The 16,111-nt window shown below is 38.9% G+C and overlaps 1 protein-coding gene across 1 annotated transcript; it reads right to left on the reverse strand.

The window, feature by feature from the left end:
• Positions 1–13,399: 13,399 nt before the first annotated feature.
• On the reverse strand, positions 13,400–15,558 carry LOC109217261. Its single transcript, XM_019381489.1, has 2 exons — positions 15,075–15,558; positions 13,400–14,973 (listed from the first exon to the last, which is right to left on the reverse strand). The coding sequence occupies exons 1-2, from the start codon at positions 15,556–15,558 to the stop codon at positions 13,400–13,402; spliced, it is 2,058 nt and encodes a 685-aa protein (XP_019237034.1).
• Positions 15,559–16,111: the final 553 nt, after the last annotated feature.

The following is a 16,111-nucleotide window of genomic DNA, read 5'->3' on the forward strand; positions in this document are numbered from 1 at the left end:
GGTCTTTTTGAGGGTGGTAAAGTAGTCAATTCCCATGTATTATTTTTCTCAATAGCGTGAATTTCTTCATTCATTGCATGAACCCATCGATCATCTTTAACAGCTTCCTCAAAAGTAACTGGATCATAATCTGCAAATAAGGCAAAATTTACAATATCTTCATCAGATAAATCATATCATCGCCAACAACATAATCTTGCAAACGAGACGGTAATTGGTGTTGTCTTTGCGGGCGACTGGACGTCTCTGCTTGAACAATATCTACAACACGTTCCTCTTGATGTCTGCTAGAACTTCCTTCCTCTATTACTGGAATTATTGGTTGAGACCTAGATGGTTCAGGATCCTTCTTTGACCAATCCCAAGAACTCTGCTCATCAAAAGTAACATCTCTGCTAATAATCACTTTTCTTGTATCTGGATTAAACAACTTGTAACCCTTTGTCTCATGACTATAACCAATAAAAATATATTTTCAGCTTTATCATCCAATTTCTTTCTCAAAGCATCAGGAACATGAGCATAAGCAAGACAACCAAATACTTTTAGATGAGAAATATTTGATTTCTTACCTATCCAGACTTCTTGTGGAGTTTTTCCAAAATTAGACTGTGTAGGACACCTATTTAGTACATAAATTGCACAGGAAACAGCTTCTGCCCTAAAACCTTTTGGAATATTTTTGGAATGCATCATAGATCTCACCATGTCCATCACTGTTCTATTTTTTTCTTTCAGCCACACCATTTTGCTGAGGTGTATATCTAGCTATCAATTGATGCTTAATACCACACTTCTTCAAATAATCATCACAAACAAGAAATTCAGTGCCCCTATCAGTCCTCAATGTTTTAATAAAATACCCACTTTGCTTCTCCACATAAACTTTGAAGCTCTTAAAAATATCACATGCATCAGATTTATTTTTCAAAAAATATACCCAAGTCTTTTGGCTGAAATCATCAATGAAAGTAATAAAATACTTACTACCACCATTAGAAGAAACTTCAACTGAGCACAAATTTGAATGAATTAACTGCAATGGTGCATTAGCTCTCCAAGCCTTTCCTTTCTGAAAAGGTTCTCTGTACTTTTTTCCCAAGATACACGACTCACACTTCTTGTCAGAAAAATCAATAGAAGGCAAACCATCAACCAAATTCTTTCTTGCAAGAAATTTCAAACTCCCAAAATTCAATACCCAAGACGTAGATGCCACAACCAAGTATCATCACAGTTTATAGAACTAAAGTAAGGTAAATCATCACTATTGAGATAAAGAGGCCACGAACGACTATTGTTCATGTTAAACATTGCAATTAGTCCAAATTTATCATCACTGATTGTGCCACTCCAATACTTAAACGTAAATCATACCCATTTTCTGATAATTGTCCCAAGCTCAATAAATTATGATGAAGACTCGGCACATAAAACACATCTGATATAAAATTAGAAGAACCATCTTTCACAGTAATGCGAATTTTTTCCTTTCCAACAGCAGGCACCTTTGCGTTATTTCCAAGTCTTACTGTACCTCTAAATGTTTTATCCATATAAGTGAATAATTTTTTATTTTCACTCATATGATTGCTGCAACCCGAATCAATAAACCATTCATTCCCTTTAGTTTCTTGAACCCCAGAACTAGAAAATAATAAAGTCTCTTGTTTATCCCCATGATTTTCAGCCATCTTAGCATGTGCGTCTTTATTACCAGATTTATTAGACCAACATTCGCTTTCATAATGTCCAAATTTACCACAATTATAGCACTGAATCTTAGATTTATCACGTCTTTGAAAATTTTGATGACCTTGTTGTTCCTTCCAAAAATTGTTACTATTTCTTTGTTGATAAGAAAAATTACCTCTACCACGTCCTCGAAAGTTACTTCTACCACGACCTCCACCTCTGAAATTCTGGTATCTTTGATTTGTTTCTTTAGGATAACTTGTCTCTTGTTTTGCTTTAGGTTGATTCACCTTTGCTTGCAACGCCTCCTCCACTATTTCAAGTGTGTCTTGAGTTAAGGACATCTCATATGTCACCAATTCACCTTCTAAATCATCAAGTGTAAAAGTGCTAAGATCTTTGGTAGCCTCAAGAACCACCTTCTTCTTATAAAATTTTATACTCAAGGACCGCAATATTTTTTTCAACCACTTTAACTTCATCTAGTACTTCTCCATTGGTCCTCATGCCGTTGACAATATTAGTAATTCTTATAATGAATTCTTTAACGGACTCTGTTGGTTTTATTTGGGCCAACTCGTACTGTCTCCTTAGCTCTTGCAATTTGACTTTCGTTACTTCGGCGGAACCTCGATGTGAATTCACCAAGATTCTCCAAGCCTCCTTAGTTGATTTTTCATGTAAAAATTTGTTAGATACACGCAATTCAACCTTGCTGGTGAGATAGTAACGTGCCTTATAATCTAATTGTCTTTTTCTCTAATTGCTTAGTTGCATCACCTGTCAATGTTGTACCTTCTAGGGGTTCCAACAACGGACCATAATCCAGCAATATTGAAAAAACATTTCATATATAGATGCCAATCTTCAAAATTATTTTTGCCATCAAACTTGAAAACTTGGCAATCATGTAAATATGGAGTATCCATAAATTTTTTTAGGATCTTTACCGACTCTGCAGAATCTCACACAGGCTATGATACCAATTTGAAGGATTGAAATATCCCCAAGAACAATTTAGGCACAAGCAAGAAATTTAGCAAAAGTTATATAGAAAAAATTTATTAAACTAGGGAGAGAACTTGGTAGGAGGGATTCTCACAACTCATAAACTCTTGAATCTCTCTACAAAAAAAAAAAAAAAAAAGTAGTAGCACCCCTATTTATAATACTACAAAACCAAAAACCTATTCCAATATAAAATTGATAAACAAAACCTAACTAGACATGAATTAAATAAATTACCAAATATCAAATCCTAGACAACTTAGGAATACTACATAATCTTGGTTTAGTTTCCAACATATTCAGTTGGACTTACATGCATTTGAAACGATAATTTAAAAAGCAACAAAAAAGAGTGAAGAAGTGTGATCTTTTCGTATGTACATCCTTTAGCAGTGTAATAGCAATCTTTCTGACGTTCGTGATACTATGATAACGTGGTTAGATGTTTGCAAATATTTGTTAGTTGAAGTTTTGAACTAGGATTTATTTTTTCTTTGTTTAACCATTTATGTTCGAAGTACACTTGCCCTGACTAATTTAGATTTATGTTGAGTGAGCCTACTCAGAAGTAAAGCTCTTCCCATTTGTCATACCTCCTTTTTCCCGCAAAGGGATAGAGAGTTTTTCCAATTTAAGTGACAATAATCAAAATGGGATTATTTATATTCAAATTCAGAGTCGCCACTTGGGATAATTTATGGTGTCCCAAGTCACCGGTTTAAAATTCCGAATCGAGGAAGTTTGACTCTGTTTTACAGTCCGCGAAACACAGAAATCCGGGGAAGAAATTCTGTTAACCTGGGAGAAGGTGTTAGGAATTCCCGGGTTCCGTGATTTTAGCACGATCGCTCAACTATTAGTAATTGGCCTAATTATCTGATTAATTACATATTTTTAACCTATGTTCATTTTTAACTATCTAACCGCTTTTAATGTTTATAGAACAAATCATGACTGTCGTACACATTGCAAACTGCGTCACATGAAATGCACCCACGATTTACAACATATTTAATTTATTATTAGTTGAAGTTATGGTCGAGTCAAATGAAATGCACACCGAATTTAAATTTATGTATCGCAACTATGCCACGGGAACCGTATCCATAGTCGCGAGGATTTATTTATTAATCGTGCCTAAAGCAAGCTACGATGTTTGCGACTTATTTCCTAATCTATTTTGAGATTCTGTGCTAGTTCTGAGAGTTATGGATTGAAATCATGATGGACAAACTTGCAGGTGCTAAACTAATTTTAATTCTTGGATCTTTGTTGCACTAAGTTAGTGGCTTACGAATTTGGATAGAGGCAACAATATTTGATTGCTAACAGCCATAAAAGACAGAATAATCGAAATTTTGAGTTGCTAAAGAATTAATGCAACAAAGCTAACCGCGGTTTGACAGATTATTGGGTTAACCTGTTTTAGTGACTCGATTCTAGACAGTCAACAACCAATTAATGCTAATGGGTCATATATGGGTTTAGCAACAACAGTTGAGCCTTAATTCAATCACATGGAAGGTCATTGGGCCTACATTGAGGCCCATAGCGTTTGGCCCATTTTCTACTAGCCTCAACCTTTCTTGTTTCAGACCCACAACATGGAATACAACAAATGAAGGCATACTATTACATATTCAGTTACCATACCAAAAAGTAATTAAATCAAATTATACAAAACCCAACAATGAATCTGCCAGAATTATTACAATAATAACCATAGGTGAAACTTACAATAAAAATTAATCATACAACACTAAACTTTATAGATCATTATTCTATCTTCCACTTCACATTTGCTTAACCTTGTATCAAATCACAATATCTAGCCTGCTCAAACACATGAATATTAATCAACTTATGAAATCTATAATTTTCAAACTCAACCGCTTGTACAGATTTTATTTCAAACTATGATATTACTCTAAAGACAGATCTGATAACACACAAAATGCTCATATTCAGGGAACTCAAAAATCGAGCATTGCAATTTAGGCAAGTTGAACATGCATTTTTGTCCAGTACTTGAACTAACCAAAGCAATATGCAATCAAATATCAGTAAATAGACTTAGCCAAACAAGTGATCTACTAAGATGAAGTGAGAGATGCATATAAAACATGTATCAACAAAATAAAATATTCATGAACCAAACAAATAACAATACTTTCAAAAATATAAGATAGTCATGATATTCAAACAACCCTTACATTATTTGAACTATCAATACATACCTTAATCAGCAACAAATAAAGAAGAAGAAAATAAGCCTCTGGACAACTAGATAGAAACAACAGCAGGAAGGACAGCAGCAAATTAGTAGAGGAACAGCAATGAAATCCCAGAATGAAGCTTGATCTCAAATCCAAACCAAACTTGAGAAAACCAGAGTTGATCCAGAAAAACCAAACTTATCAAACCTCTTTTTTTGTTTTTTGTTTTTTATGAAGGAAACTAGACTTGTAAAAAAAAGTTCTAAGGTGAAAATTCTGCTTTCAGAGCAATCCTAAAGATGAGAAAGGAAATGAAATTTCAGAGAGGATTTTTAGGGTGTCAATCCATGCCTTTGTGAGAAAGAAGAGGTCCTATATATAGGGAATAAAATCTGACATGTGCTCCTTCAATTTCAGAAAAACGAAAAGCATCTTTCATAACTGAATATGGACAGCTGTCCATTCCATATATTCTGTATATGTTTTTGCCCTTTTTTACTTCTCAAATTGATCATTTTCAACCCAAAAATCTGACCTAATTTCTAGTTTATTTGCATCTTAACCCCTTATCCTATCTCTAGAATATTCTCAGTCAGTTATACACAATATTCTCTTAGATTTAATCCCTATAATGCCCTGCCAGATCCCCATAATTACCCCAAACACTCAGGACTTAGGTCATTTGACCAACAGGCTTAGGCCCAAACAAATGGGCCAAGTCCGGCAACAGACAGAATCCCAAACAGACAAACCGAAGATCGAATGACAAACATTGTAAAATTATAAATACTAAATTTTTAAAAACACGATTGAACTAATTATAATGCTACTGAACTATAAGTTAAGCTTGTTAATTAACAAAAGACCCTAAACTAAACAATAATTGAACAAAAAATCTTTTCAACAATTGAATTAAAAAAAAAAACCAATGTTCTTCTTCTTCTATTTTTTCTCTAATTTTTTATAGAACAAACAAAACAACAAAACAAGATAGGAGGGACAAGAGAATACCTAATAAGAGAGAAAGACGATTTGAAGTGAATCCCGGAAGTTCGGCCGGATTCTTGAAATTTTCGGAATGAACAAAAACCAATGTCAATCGGTTGTTCTTGTCAAGAACAATGCATTGACGTAGGTTCTAGGTCAAAACGAGCGGCTGGGGAACGAAAACGGCTAAAGAATGGGAAGAATTAGGTTTTCCAGATTTTAGATCTGAAATTGGAGAGAATGGGCGGGGATTTTGGTAGAATAGATGGTGGATTAGTGATTAGGGGGTATGGGGAGTGTGGAGTGTGAGTTTGGGGTTATTTGGCGACGGACCGCCACCATGGGGCGATTTCCGGCGGCAGCGACGGCTAAGGTGAGAGAGAGATGAGGGAGGTGAGTTGTGGGAGGGTTCTCTAGGGTTTTGGGGGATAAGGGGTCCTTCGGACAGATATAAGGAAGGTGGGGGATTAGTTCTCAGCCGTCCGATTAAACGAAATCAACGGCTGGGATTTAAGTGTAACGAAACGACGTCGTTTGGTGTATTAGGTTGGACTGGACAGGGTGAGGGTATTTGGGCCTGGTGGATGAAGGGATTTGGGCCACTGAGATGCTTTTAGCCTAGTTTTGCTAAGACCATAACAACCTCTTCAATTTTCCTCTTTTTTTTTCTTGATCTTAAATCTTAAATTGACTAAAAATCCTAATTAAATCTTATCTTAACTCTAATTTATAAAATTTACCTATTTACTATTTCTAATATTTAGATAATCAATTAACCTAAACTAACGAAAGAAAAATTCGAAATTAAAAGCTAAAAATACAAGAACTTATGGCATTTTTTGTAAGTTTTTTGTTTTATAATGCAACTAATTAACAACTTAACCTTAAAAAATACAAATAACAACCTAAAATGCAATGCATGAAATTTGAATATTTTAAGGATATTTTCCATGATTTTAAAATATTAAACATGCAACTAAATGCCAACAACAATTAACAAAACCTTCCTAGAAATTCTGTAAAAATATAAATAATTAGGAAAAATCTATTTTACGAATTTATAGGAGTATTATTATTCGGGCAAAAATCACGTGCTCACAGCTGCCCCTCTTTGCTCGGAAACACGAAGAATTTTTGGGCAAAGATAAAGCGAGCAATTAACGAGCAATTTTTGCCCGTTTGGATACTCCATGGGAAGCATTTTGAAAAAGTTTGACCGAACCTTGCTTCCGAGGTTGCCTACGTATCCTTGGCTATAAAGGAATCATGTCAGTATAGTTCTGAAGTTTTGGTAGCTGCGACTACCGAGAAACTGTGATTTCACTGCTGTTGCTGCTGTTGCTGTTTGCTGAACTCCTTATTACACCAAAACTCAAAATGAAAAGAAATTAAGCAAATCTATCAGCTATGAGTTACAAGATTCCTATCTATGGGTCTTAAAAAACTTGATCTTGAATCTTCGACATCTGTTGTGCATCTCGAACTATTGACTCGCACAGGCGAGCTTCCGCTAATTCTAACTTGAATTGACCCTATTCTTCAGGCGGGTTCCTGCTGTTGTCTTGAACTTAAACTTAAGTCTGAAATGAATTCCCTCATTCTCCGGGTGGGTGCCTGCTACTTGACTTAACACTTGAAATGAATTCCCTCGTTCTACTGGTGGGTGCCTAATATTGGCTTGAAACTTGAAATGAATTCCCTCTTTCTTCAGGTGGGCGCCTGATACTGACTTGAATTTTGAAATAATTCCCTCATTTTTCAGGTGGGCGCCTGCTATTACAACAAAACAGACAAAACAAAAGAAGCTTTTCTGCCCCAGTTTGGTACCTGGAACGTCTGTGAGTGTTAGTTGAATCCCATTATACATGAGGGTCCTGAAAAACTTGCCCATTATACAAGAGGGTCCTGAAAAACTTGAAATTAAATCCCATTATCCAGAAGGGTCCTGAAAACTTGAAACTAAATCCCATTATCCAGGAGGGTCCTGAAAACTTAAAACTAAATCCCATTATCCGGGAGGGTCCTGAAAACTTGAAACTAAATCCCATTATCCAGGAGGGTCCTGAAAACTTAGAACTAAATCCCATTATCCAGGAGGGTCCTAAAAACTTGGAACTAAATCCCATTATCGAGGAGGGTCCTGATAACTTAAAACTAAATCTCATTATCCAGGAGGGTCCTAAAAACTTAAAACTAAATCTCATTATCCAAGAGGGTCCTGAAAACTTACAACTAAATCCCATTATCCAGGAGGGTCCTGAAGACTTGAAATTAAATTTATCTGGTACGTCCTTTCCTCATGAAGGATTCCTGCAGAGCAAACAAAATTTCCTGCCCCTGTTTCAATCAAAGAAAATCTTTTCAGTTTGAAAGTGCGGTGGTTAGTTTGTGGCATCCTTGCTGAAGGTGTCTGCTTTAGCCGTTGCCATGCTTCGTTCCGATTAGCTGCTTTGGGCTAGCAAAGAATTGTTTGACCTTCTGATCGAACCTCAACCACAAAATCCTGAATGACCCGAGTAGCTTACACTCCACTTGTTGTATGACACCTCTGTCCTAACAATTTTGAACCTTTATATTTCCTCAAAATTCACGAACCACTTGACCACTTGAACTCCCACTAACACTTTATTGCTCATTCTGAATCATGCCACTTGTGATGTGCTCTGGCTGAACTTTGCTTTGTACAATTAAAAGTTGGTAATAAGCTTTGAAATCCTTTCTTGCTTGCTTAACAAGGCTAACATTGAAAAAGACTTAGAGAAGTAGACCCAAAAGAAACGAAGCAAAGTGACTTCGAGAATAGGAATAAAAAGGAAAATTTCGAACAAAGATAACTATTGGAAGAAAAAATAAAAAGGAGACTTATCTGAGTGAAGCAGTTGGCTCCAATGATCATGACATGCATTTCGGATTAATCAGCCCAAACCATTCAACTAATTATATTTTAGTTCATGCCACGTCTTCATACTTCAAACCCGGGATTTCCATAATCCAATCTCTATGTAAAGTCACGAACCTCATTAGGCGTGTAGTGCCCCGAAGGGTTTTCACCAGCAAACCTCTCTCATTTGTTCATCTCTCAACTCACCATCACCTTACGGTGCCCGTGAGGGTTTTTACCAATAAGACTCTCTCATTTTAAATTTCCTCTCAGCTTTCATCGCCTTACGGTGCCCGTGAGGGTTTTCACCAATAAGACTCTCTCATTTTATTCATCTTTCCTTGTGCTCATGAACAAAGTGTTACCCATGATGTGGATCATACATCTAATCTCGCTTGACTTGGCTTTCCTCAAAGATTGATCGGAAAGTCTTTCTTAGGATGGTAGTTTAGGCTTTTGGACGGGGTTAGAAAGAAAAGGCGGCCTGCAGGCTCAAAACAGCTTAAAATGAAAGGGTTCAAAATTACAACTTTTTGGAATCAGATCTTTTACAAAACCACAACTTCTGCCCCAGTTTCTTTGAGTCTGGGGAATTTGGATTTTTATTTTGATGATACCGAACCATGTAAGGCTGCTTACATATCCTTAAAATGAATCAGGTCGAACGTAGTTCAAGGAATAAGAGTTGCTTTGTTTTTGTTACTCTTTCTTTTGCTTTCTTTTTCTTTTTCTTTTCTTTTCTCTTTTTGCTTTTTTTTTCTCTTTTTCTATATTTTTCTCTTCCTTTTTTTCAAAACTCTATTTCTGATTCCACAAGAGAGGTGTGAAAGAAAATAAATATGGCTCAAAAAGGGTTTAACAAAGGATAAAAATATTTGGATAGCAGAATAAAATGCCTTTGTCATTCCAATCTTTGAAACATGCCAAATACAAATAACGCAATTGAATACAAACAAATAAATCACACATAATATCTCTTGACTGCACCAGAATTGATAGCCATATCTACATATTTGCCTTCTATATTTGTTAAATACAAAGCACCATTGGGCAACACTATTGTCACAATGAACGGCCCCTGCTAGTTTGGCGCAAACTTGCCTTTAGTTTTAGCCTGATGTGGAAGGATGCGTTTCAATACTTGCTGGCCCGCTTCAAATTTTCGGGGACGCACCTTCTTGTTGTATGCTCTTGCCATTCTCTTCTGATACAATTGACCGTGACATACTGCCGCCAATCTTTTCTCATCAATCAAACTCAACTGCTCTAATCGGGTTTTGACCCGCTCATCATCATCAATTTCAGCTTCAGCAACAATCCGAAGGGATAAAATCTCAACTTCCGTAGGTATAACTACCTCAGTTCCATATACTAGCGAATAAGGAGTTGCACCTACTGAAGTGCGAACGGTAGTGCGATAACCCAGTAAAGCAAAAGGCAACTTTTCATGCCATTACCTTGAACCTTGCACCATCTTACGAAGTATCTTCTTTATGTTCTTGTTAGCCGCCTCAACAGCTCCATTTGCCTTGGGGCGATACGGAGTGGAATTTCGATGCATAATCTTGAACTGTTGGCATACCTCTTTCATCAGATGACTGTTGAGATTAGCAGTATTGTCTATGATGATTACCTTGGGGATTCCGAACCGGCAAATGATATTTGAATGAACAAAATACACCACTGCCTTCTTGGTCACAGATTTGAAAGTTACAGCTTCGACCTACTTGGTGAAATAATCAATGGCCACCAGAATAAACCTATGCCCGTCCGATGCTGCTGGCTCAATTGGTCCAATGACATCCATGCCCCAAGCGACAAAGGTCCAAGGTGCAGACATTATGTGCAACTCAGATGGAGAAGAATGAATCAGATCACCGTGCACCTGGCATTGATGAAATTTGCGTACAAAGATGATGCAATCTCGTTCCATGGTGAGCCAATAATAACCTGCTCGAAGAATTTTCTTTGCCAAGACATATCCGCTCATATGCGGCCCGCAAACTCCGGAATGCACTTCGACCATGATAGTCGAAGCTTGTTAAGCATCTATGCACCTCAGTAGTCCAAGATCTGGAGTTCTCTTGTACAAAATTCCCCCGCTCAAGAAACATTCACTAGCCAGACGTCGAATAGTTCTCTTTTGATCACCTGTGGCCTGTAACGAATATACCCCCAACTTGATGTACTCCTTGATATCATGGAACCAAGGTTCACCATCAAGTTCCTCTTCAACCACATTACAATAGGCATGCCAATCACGAACTTGAATATGTAAAGGGTCGACGTAAGTCGTATCCGGATGGTGTAACATTGACGCCAGAGTAGCCAAGGCGTTGGCAATCTCATTATGGATCCTAGGAATATGCCTGAATTCTACTGATCTGAATCATTGAAAAAGATCATGCAGACATTGTTGATACGATATGAGCTTCAAATCCCGAGTCTCCCATTCTCCCTGAATCTGGTGAACCAACAGATCTGAATCTCCCAAAACCAATATTTCCTGAAATCCCATGTCTACATCTAACCTCAAACCCAGAATGCATGCCTCGTACTCAACCATGTTGTTGGTGCAGTAAAATCAAGGCTGAGCTGTTACGGGGTAGTGATGCCCTGTTTCAGAAATGAGTACAGCCCATATTCCGACACCTTTCATGTTAGCGGCTCCATCAAAAAAGAGTTTCCAAACTGGCTGTTCATCCTGGTCAACCTCGTCAATATGCATCACTTCTTCATCAGGAAAATAAGTCTTGAATGGCTCATACTCTTCATCCACCGGGTTCTCGGCCAAGTGATCGGCCAAGGCTTTGGCTTTCATCGCGGTTCGAGTCACATAGATTATGTCAAACTCTGTGAGTAAAATCTGCCACTTTGCAAGTCTTCCTGTGGGCATAGGCTTCTGAAAGATATAATTTAGAGGATCCATGCGAGAAATGAGGTAAGTAGTGTAGGACGACAGATAATGCTTCAACTTTTGTGCCACCCAAGTTAGGGCGCAACATGTCCTTTCAAGAAGAGTATACTTAACCTCGTAAAAAGTGAACTTCTTGCTGAGATAATAAATGGCTTGCTCCTTCTTTCCAATGATGTCGTGTTGGGCCAACACACAACCAAACGAATTACCCAGGACCGTCAAATAAAGAATTCAAGGTCTCCCAGGCTCCGGCGGGACCAGCACAGGTGGGTTTGACAAGTACCTCTTGATCTTATCAAATTCCTCCTGACACTCATCGGTCCATTTGACCGCGGCATCCTTCTTTAGAAACTTAAAGATGGGCTCACAAGTTGTCGTGAGTTGAGCAATAAACTTGCTGATGTAGTTTAACCGTCCGAGCAAACTCATCACCTCAGTTTTATTCTTTGGCGGTGGCAATTCTTGGATGGCTTTGATCTTTGACGGATCCAGCTCAATACCTCGTCGACTGACTATGAATCCCAACAGTTTTCCAGATGGGACACCAAATGCACATTTTGCAGGGTTGAGCTTGAGGTTGTACCTGCGGAGCCTTTGGAAAAACTTTCTCAAATCTTCGACATGGTCGGACTGCTTTCTTGACTTTATGATCACATCATCTACATAAACCTCAATCTCCCTGTGTATCATGTCATGAAATATGGTAGTCATTTCCCTCATGTAAGTTGCCACAGCGTTCTTCAAACCAAATGGCATTACCCGGTAGCAATATGTTCCCCATGGCGTGATGAACGCTGTCTTTTCTGCATCTTCCTCATCCATCAGGACCTGGTGATATCCCGCATAACAATCCACAAAAGACCTCGATCTCATGCTTGTCACAATTATCAATTAGAATGTGGATATTCGGCAATAGAAAGTTATCCTTTGGACTTGCCTTATTGAGATCGCGGTAATCAACGCACACCCTGGTCTTACCATCCTTCTTTGGTACTGGCACAACATTAGCTAATCAAGTGGGATATCGAGTGACCCCAATGACCTTTGCATCAAGTTGTTTTGTGATTTCTTCCTTGATCTTCACGTTCATGTCAGTCTTGAACTTCCTTAACTTTTGCTTGACAGGAGGGAATGCCGGATCAATTGGCAATTTATGAACTACCAAATCAGTACTCAAACCCGGCATGTCGTCATATGACCATGCAAAGATATCTTTATATTCAAACAGTGCTTTGATTATTTCTTCCTTGATTTGTGGTTCCATGTGTACACTTATCTTGGTTTCCTTGATATTATCTGGATCTCCTAAATTGGTTGCTTTAGTTTCATTCAAATTAAGCTTGGGTTTCTCTTCAAAAATGATTTAGTTCTTTACTAATTTCCTCAAATGCCGCTTCTTCATCATATTTTGTTTCATCATCACACTCTACTTCTTGGATAATTATTTCAGAGTTAGATAGGCTTTTAAGACTTGGCCGAAAATTCCTCATGCATGTCATGTCATTAAAACCAATATAAAAAGAACTGTACAAAGAAAGACAAAAATGAGACACTATTAGGAATAATGGAAAATGGGAAATTGCATTTCATTGAAAATAAAGGATAGAAGGGTTTGTATATCAAAACAAGCAAAAAATAAAAATCTGAATTACAACCCTGGAATAACCCAGATAACAGAAAGGAAAACAAAGCAAACTACCAAAACTCCTTCCGAGTAGGGAAAGGAATAGCCTTCCAATTGCTAAGCTTCACTTTTGGCCCAACGAACTGCACATCTGCTTTACTGGAACCTTCCCCAATTTCCACCATATTAACCTCATCAAATAGACTCTGGAACCTCTTGATCAGCCCTTCATCAAAGTCGACCACAGGCTTTGGGACCGCTGACATTGGGCGCCTTATGACCCCTGGCTTGACAAAGGACCTGGAGATGTGTGGAACATGCTTAGGAAGTGACCATGCCTTCTTTTTCAACCTTTTATCCCACTTCACCTCCTCCCCTATGGGCTTGAATCCTAGACCAAACGTACCCAGACTTTCACGTAGACACACTAGATGTACGATACCCTGTAGAGATGAACCCAGACCTTTGCCCGGCACAAAACCATTCTTCAGCATTTCATTTGCTACCATGACGGACGCGGAGGCTAGCTTTGGACCTGGAATGCTTTCACCCTCCAGAATCTTCTCAACTGACACTGTTTCGAAAGTTTGGTAGACCCAAGGCCCTTTATCATCTTCAGCTTCAATAAACGGGACGGATGTGTCATTGTAAGCACATAAGTTCTCGTCACCGTGCACAACTATTTCCTTCCTATCCCACTCGAATTTTACCATTTGGTGCAGAGAAGACGGGGCAACCTTGGCAGCATGTATCCAGGGCCTGCCCAACAATAAATTGTAGGAAACGGCCACATCTAGCACTTGGAACTCCATGGTGAATTCGACTGTCCCTATTGTCAGTTCGAGCATTATATCGCCAACAGAATCCTTTCCCCCTCCGTCAAAACCTCGAACACATATATTGTTCCTGTGGATCCTTTCAGTACTGATTTTCAACTTTTGTAGAGTGGAGAGAGGGCAAATATTTGCACGGGAACCATTATCAACTAGGACCCTCAAGACTACAAAATCCTCGCATTTCACTGTGAGATAAAGAGCTCGATTGTGTTCTGTACCCTCCAGGGGAAGTTCGTCATCTGAGAAAGTGATCTTGTTTGCCTCAAATATCTTGTTATCAATCTTCTCCAAATGGTTCACCGTGATCTTATCAGGGACATGGGGCTCATTCAAAATCTTCATGAGGGCCCGGCGGTGTTCGTCTGAATGTATCAGTAATGACAAAAGAGAAATTTGAGCTGGTGTTTTCCTTAACTGTTCCACGATGGAGTAGTCCTGCACTTTCATTTTTCTCAGGAATTCTTCCGCCTCCTCTTCGGTAACTGGCTTTTTCACTGGGATTGGGCTATCTTTGAATGGCTTGGCCTTCCTCAATTCCTCTGGGGTAAAGCATCTCCCGGAACGAGTCAGCCCTCCGGTTTCATTAACTTCCTCCTCCAGTTCTTTCCCTTTATAAGTTACTATCACTTGCTTGTAATTCCAGGGAACAACCTTGGTATCATCTACTGGCAGCTGGGTCACTGGTTTAATAACAACAGGGGCAATGCGAGCCCCTTCCACGATTATGACAAGCTTACTTGCTACTCCTGGCACGACCACTCTTTGCTTTCCTTGCTTTGCTCCAACATCATCCGGGAACCCTTTCACGACTAATACAAGCGGCTTCACGTTGGGCGTCTTAGCTTATCTGTCAGCCCTTCAGCCGTCGAGGGTGTTGCATTTGTAGAAACTGGAGTTTTAACTGAATTACTTTCACTGGCACGGATCATCATGACAGACTTTGAAGACTTATAGGGTTCCCCATCCTTATGCACTATCTCAATCATGTGCGTCTTGGCATGGGCAGGCAAAGGATTTTTGTTGATATTTGGCGCTTTCGGGCTTTGGATCACGATTTGATTTGTATCAATAAGCTCTTGGATTGCGCTCTTCAAATGCCAACACTTTTCTGTGTCGTGCCCTGGGGCATCAGAACAATATGCACATCTGAGGGAATAATCAAGGTTCTTTGGTGGGGGATTTGGTAACTTTGACTCAATCGGCCTCAAAACATCCAACTGCCTCAACCTTTGAAACAAACTGGTATAGGACTCTCCAAGCGGGGTGAAAGTTTGTTTCCGTTGCCTTTCTCTTCTATTGTTTGGCCTCGGCCGAAAACTTGGACCAGTTGGGTTTCGATGTGGTTGTGGGGGTGGATAAGGATTTTGTGGAGTTGGAGCACGCCATTGCGGCATATAACTGTGCGTGGTGGACATGATATTGGGGTGGTATGACTGAATATTGAGGTTCTTGTGGTGGGAAGTAGTGTTGGAGTGGATTATATGGAGCTTGGGTATAGGCTTGAGGTTGGGGTCGAGGATGGGTATAATGGTAAGGTGAACCTCTTGGGCCATTCCATGATCCTGAGACGGCTATAGCAACATCCTCTTTCTTCTTTTTTCCTAACACGCCCCGGGTTCCACCTTGGATCGCCTGCGTGGTTGCTTTTATGGCAGAGTAACTCATGATCTTGCTTGATTTTAGTCCTTCTTCCACCATTCCTCCTATCTTTACCACTTCATTGAAAGACTTACCTATGTCCGAGATCAAATGGCCAAAGTAAGTAGGCTCCAAGGCTTGAAGAAAGTACTCCACCATTTCATCTTCTTCCATTGGAGGTTGACCCGTGCAACCTATTCTCTCCACCGGAAACCATACTCTCTAAATCTCTCACTGGGCTTTTTCTCTATCTTGGTCAAGGATAGGCGATCTGGGATAATTTTTACGTTGTACTAAAAATGCCGAGCA

The sequence above is a fragment of the Nicotiana attenuata genome, unplaced genomic scaffold (assembly GCF_001879085.1).
Source record: "Nicotiana attenuata strain UT unplaced genomic scaffold, NIATTr2, whole genome shotgun sequence".
NCBI classification, from domain to species: Eukaryota; Viridiplantae; Streptophyta; class Magnoliopsida; order Solanales; family Solanaceae; genus Nicotiana; species Nicotiana attenuata.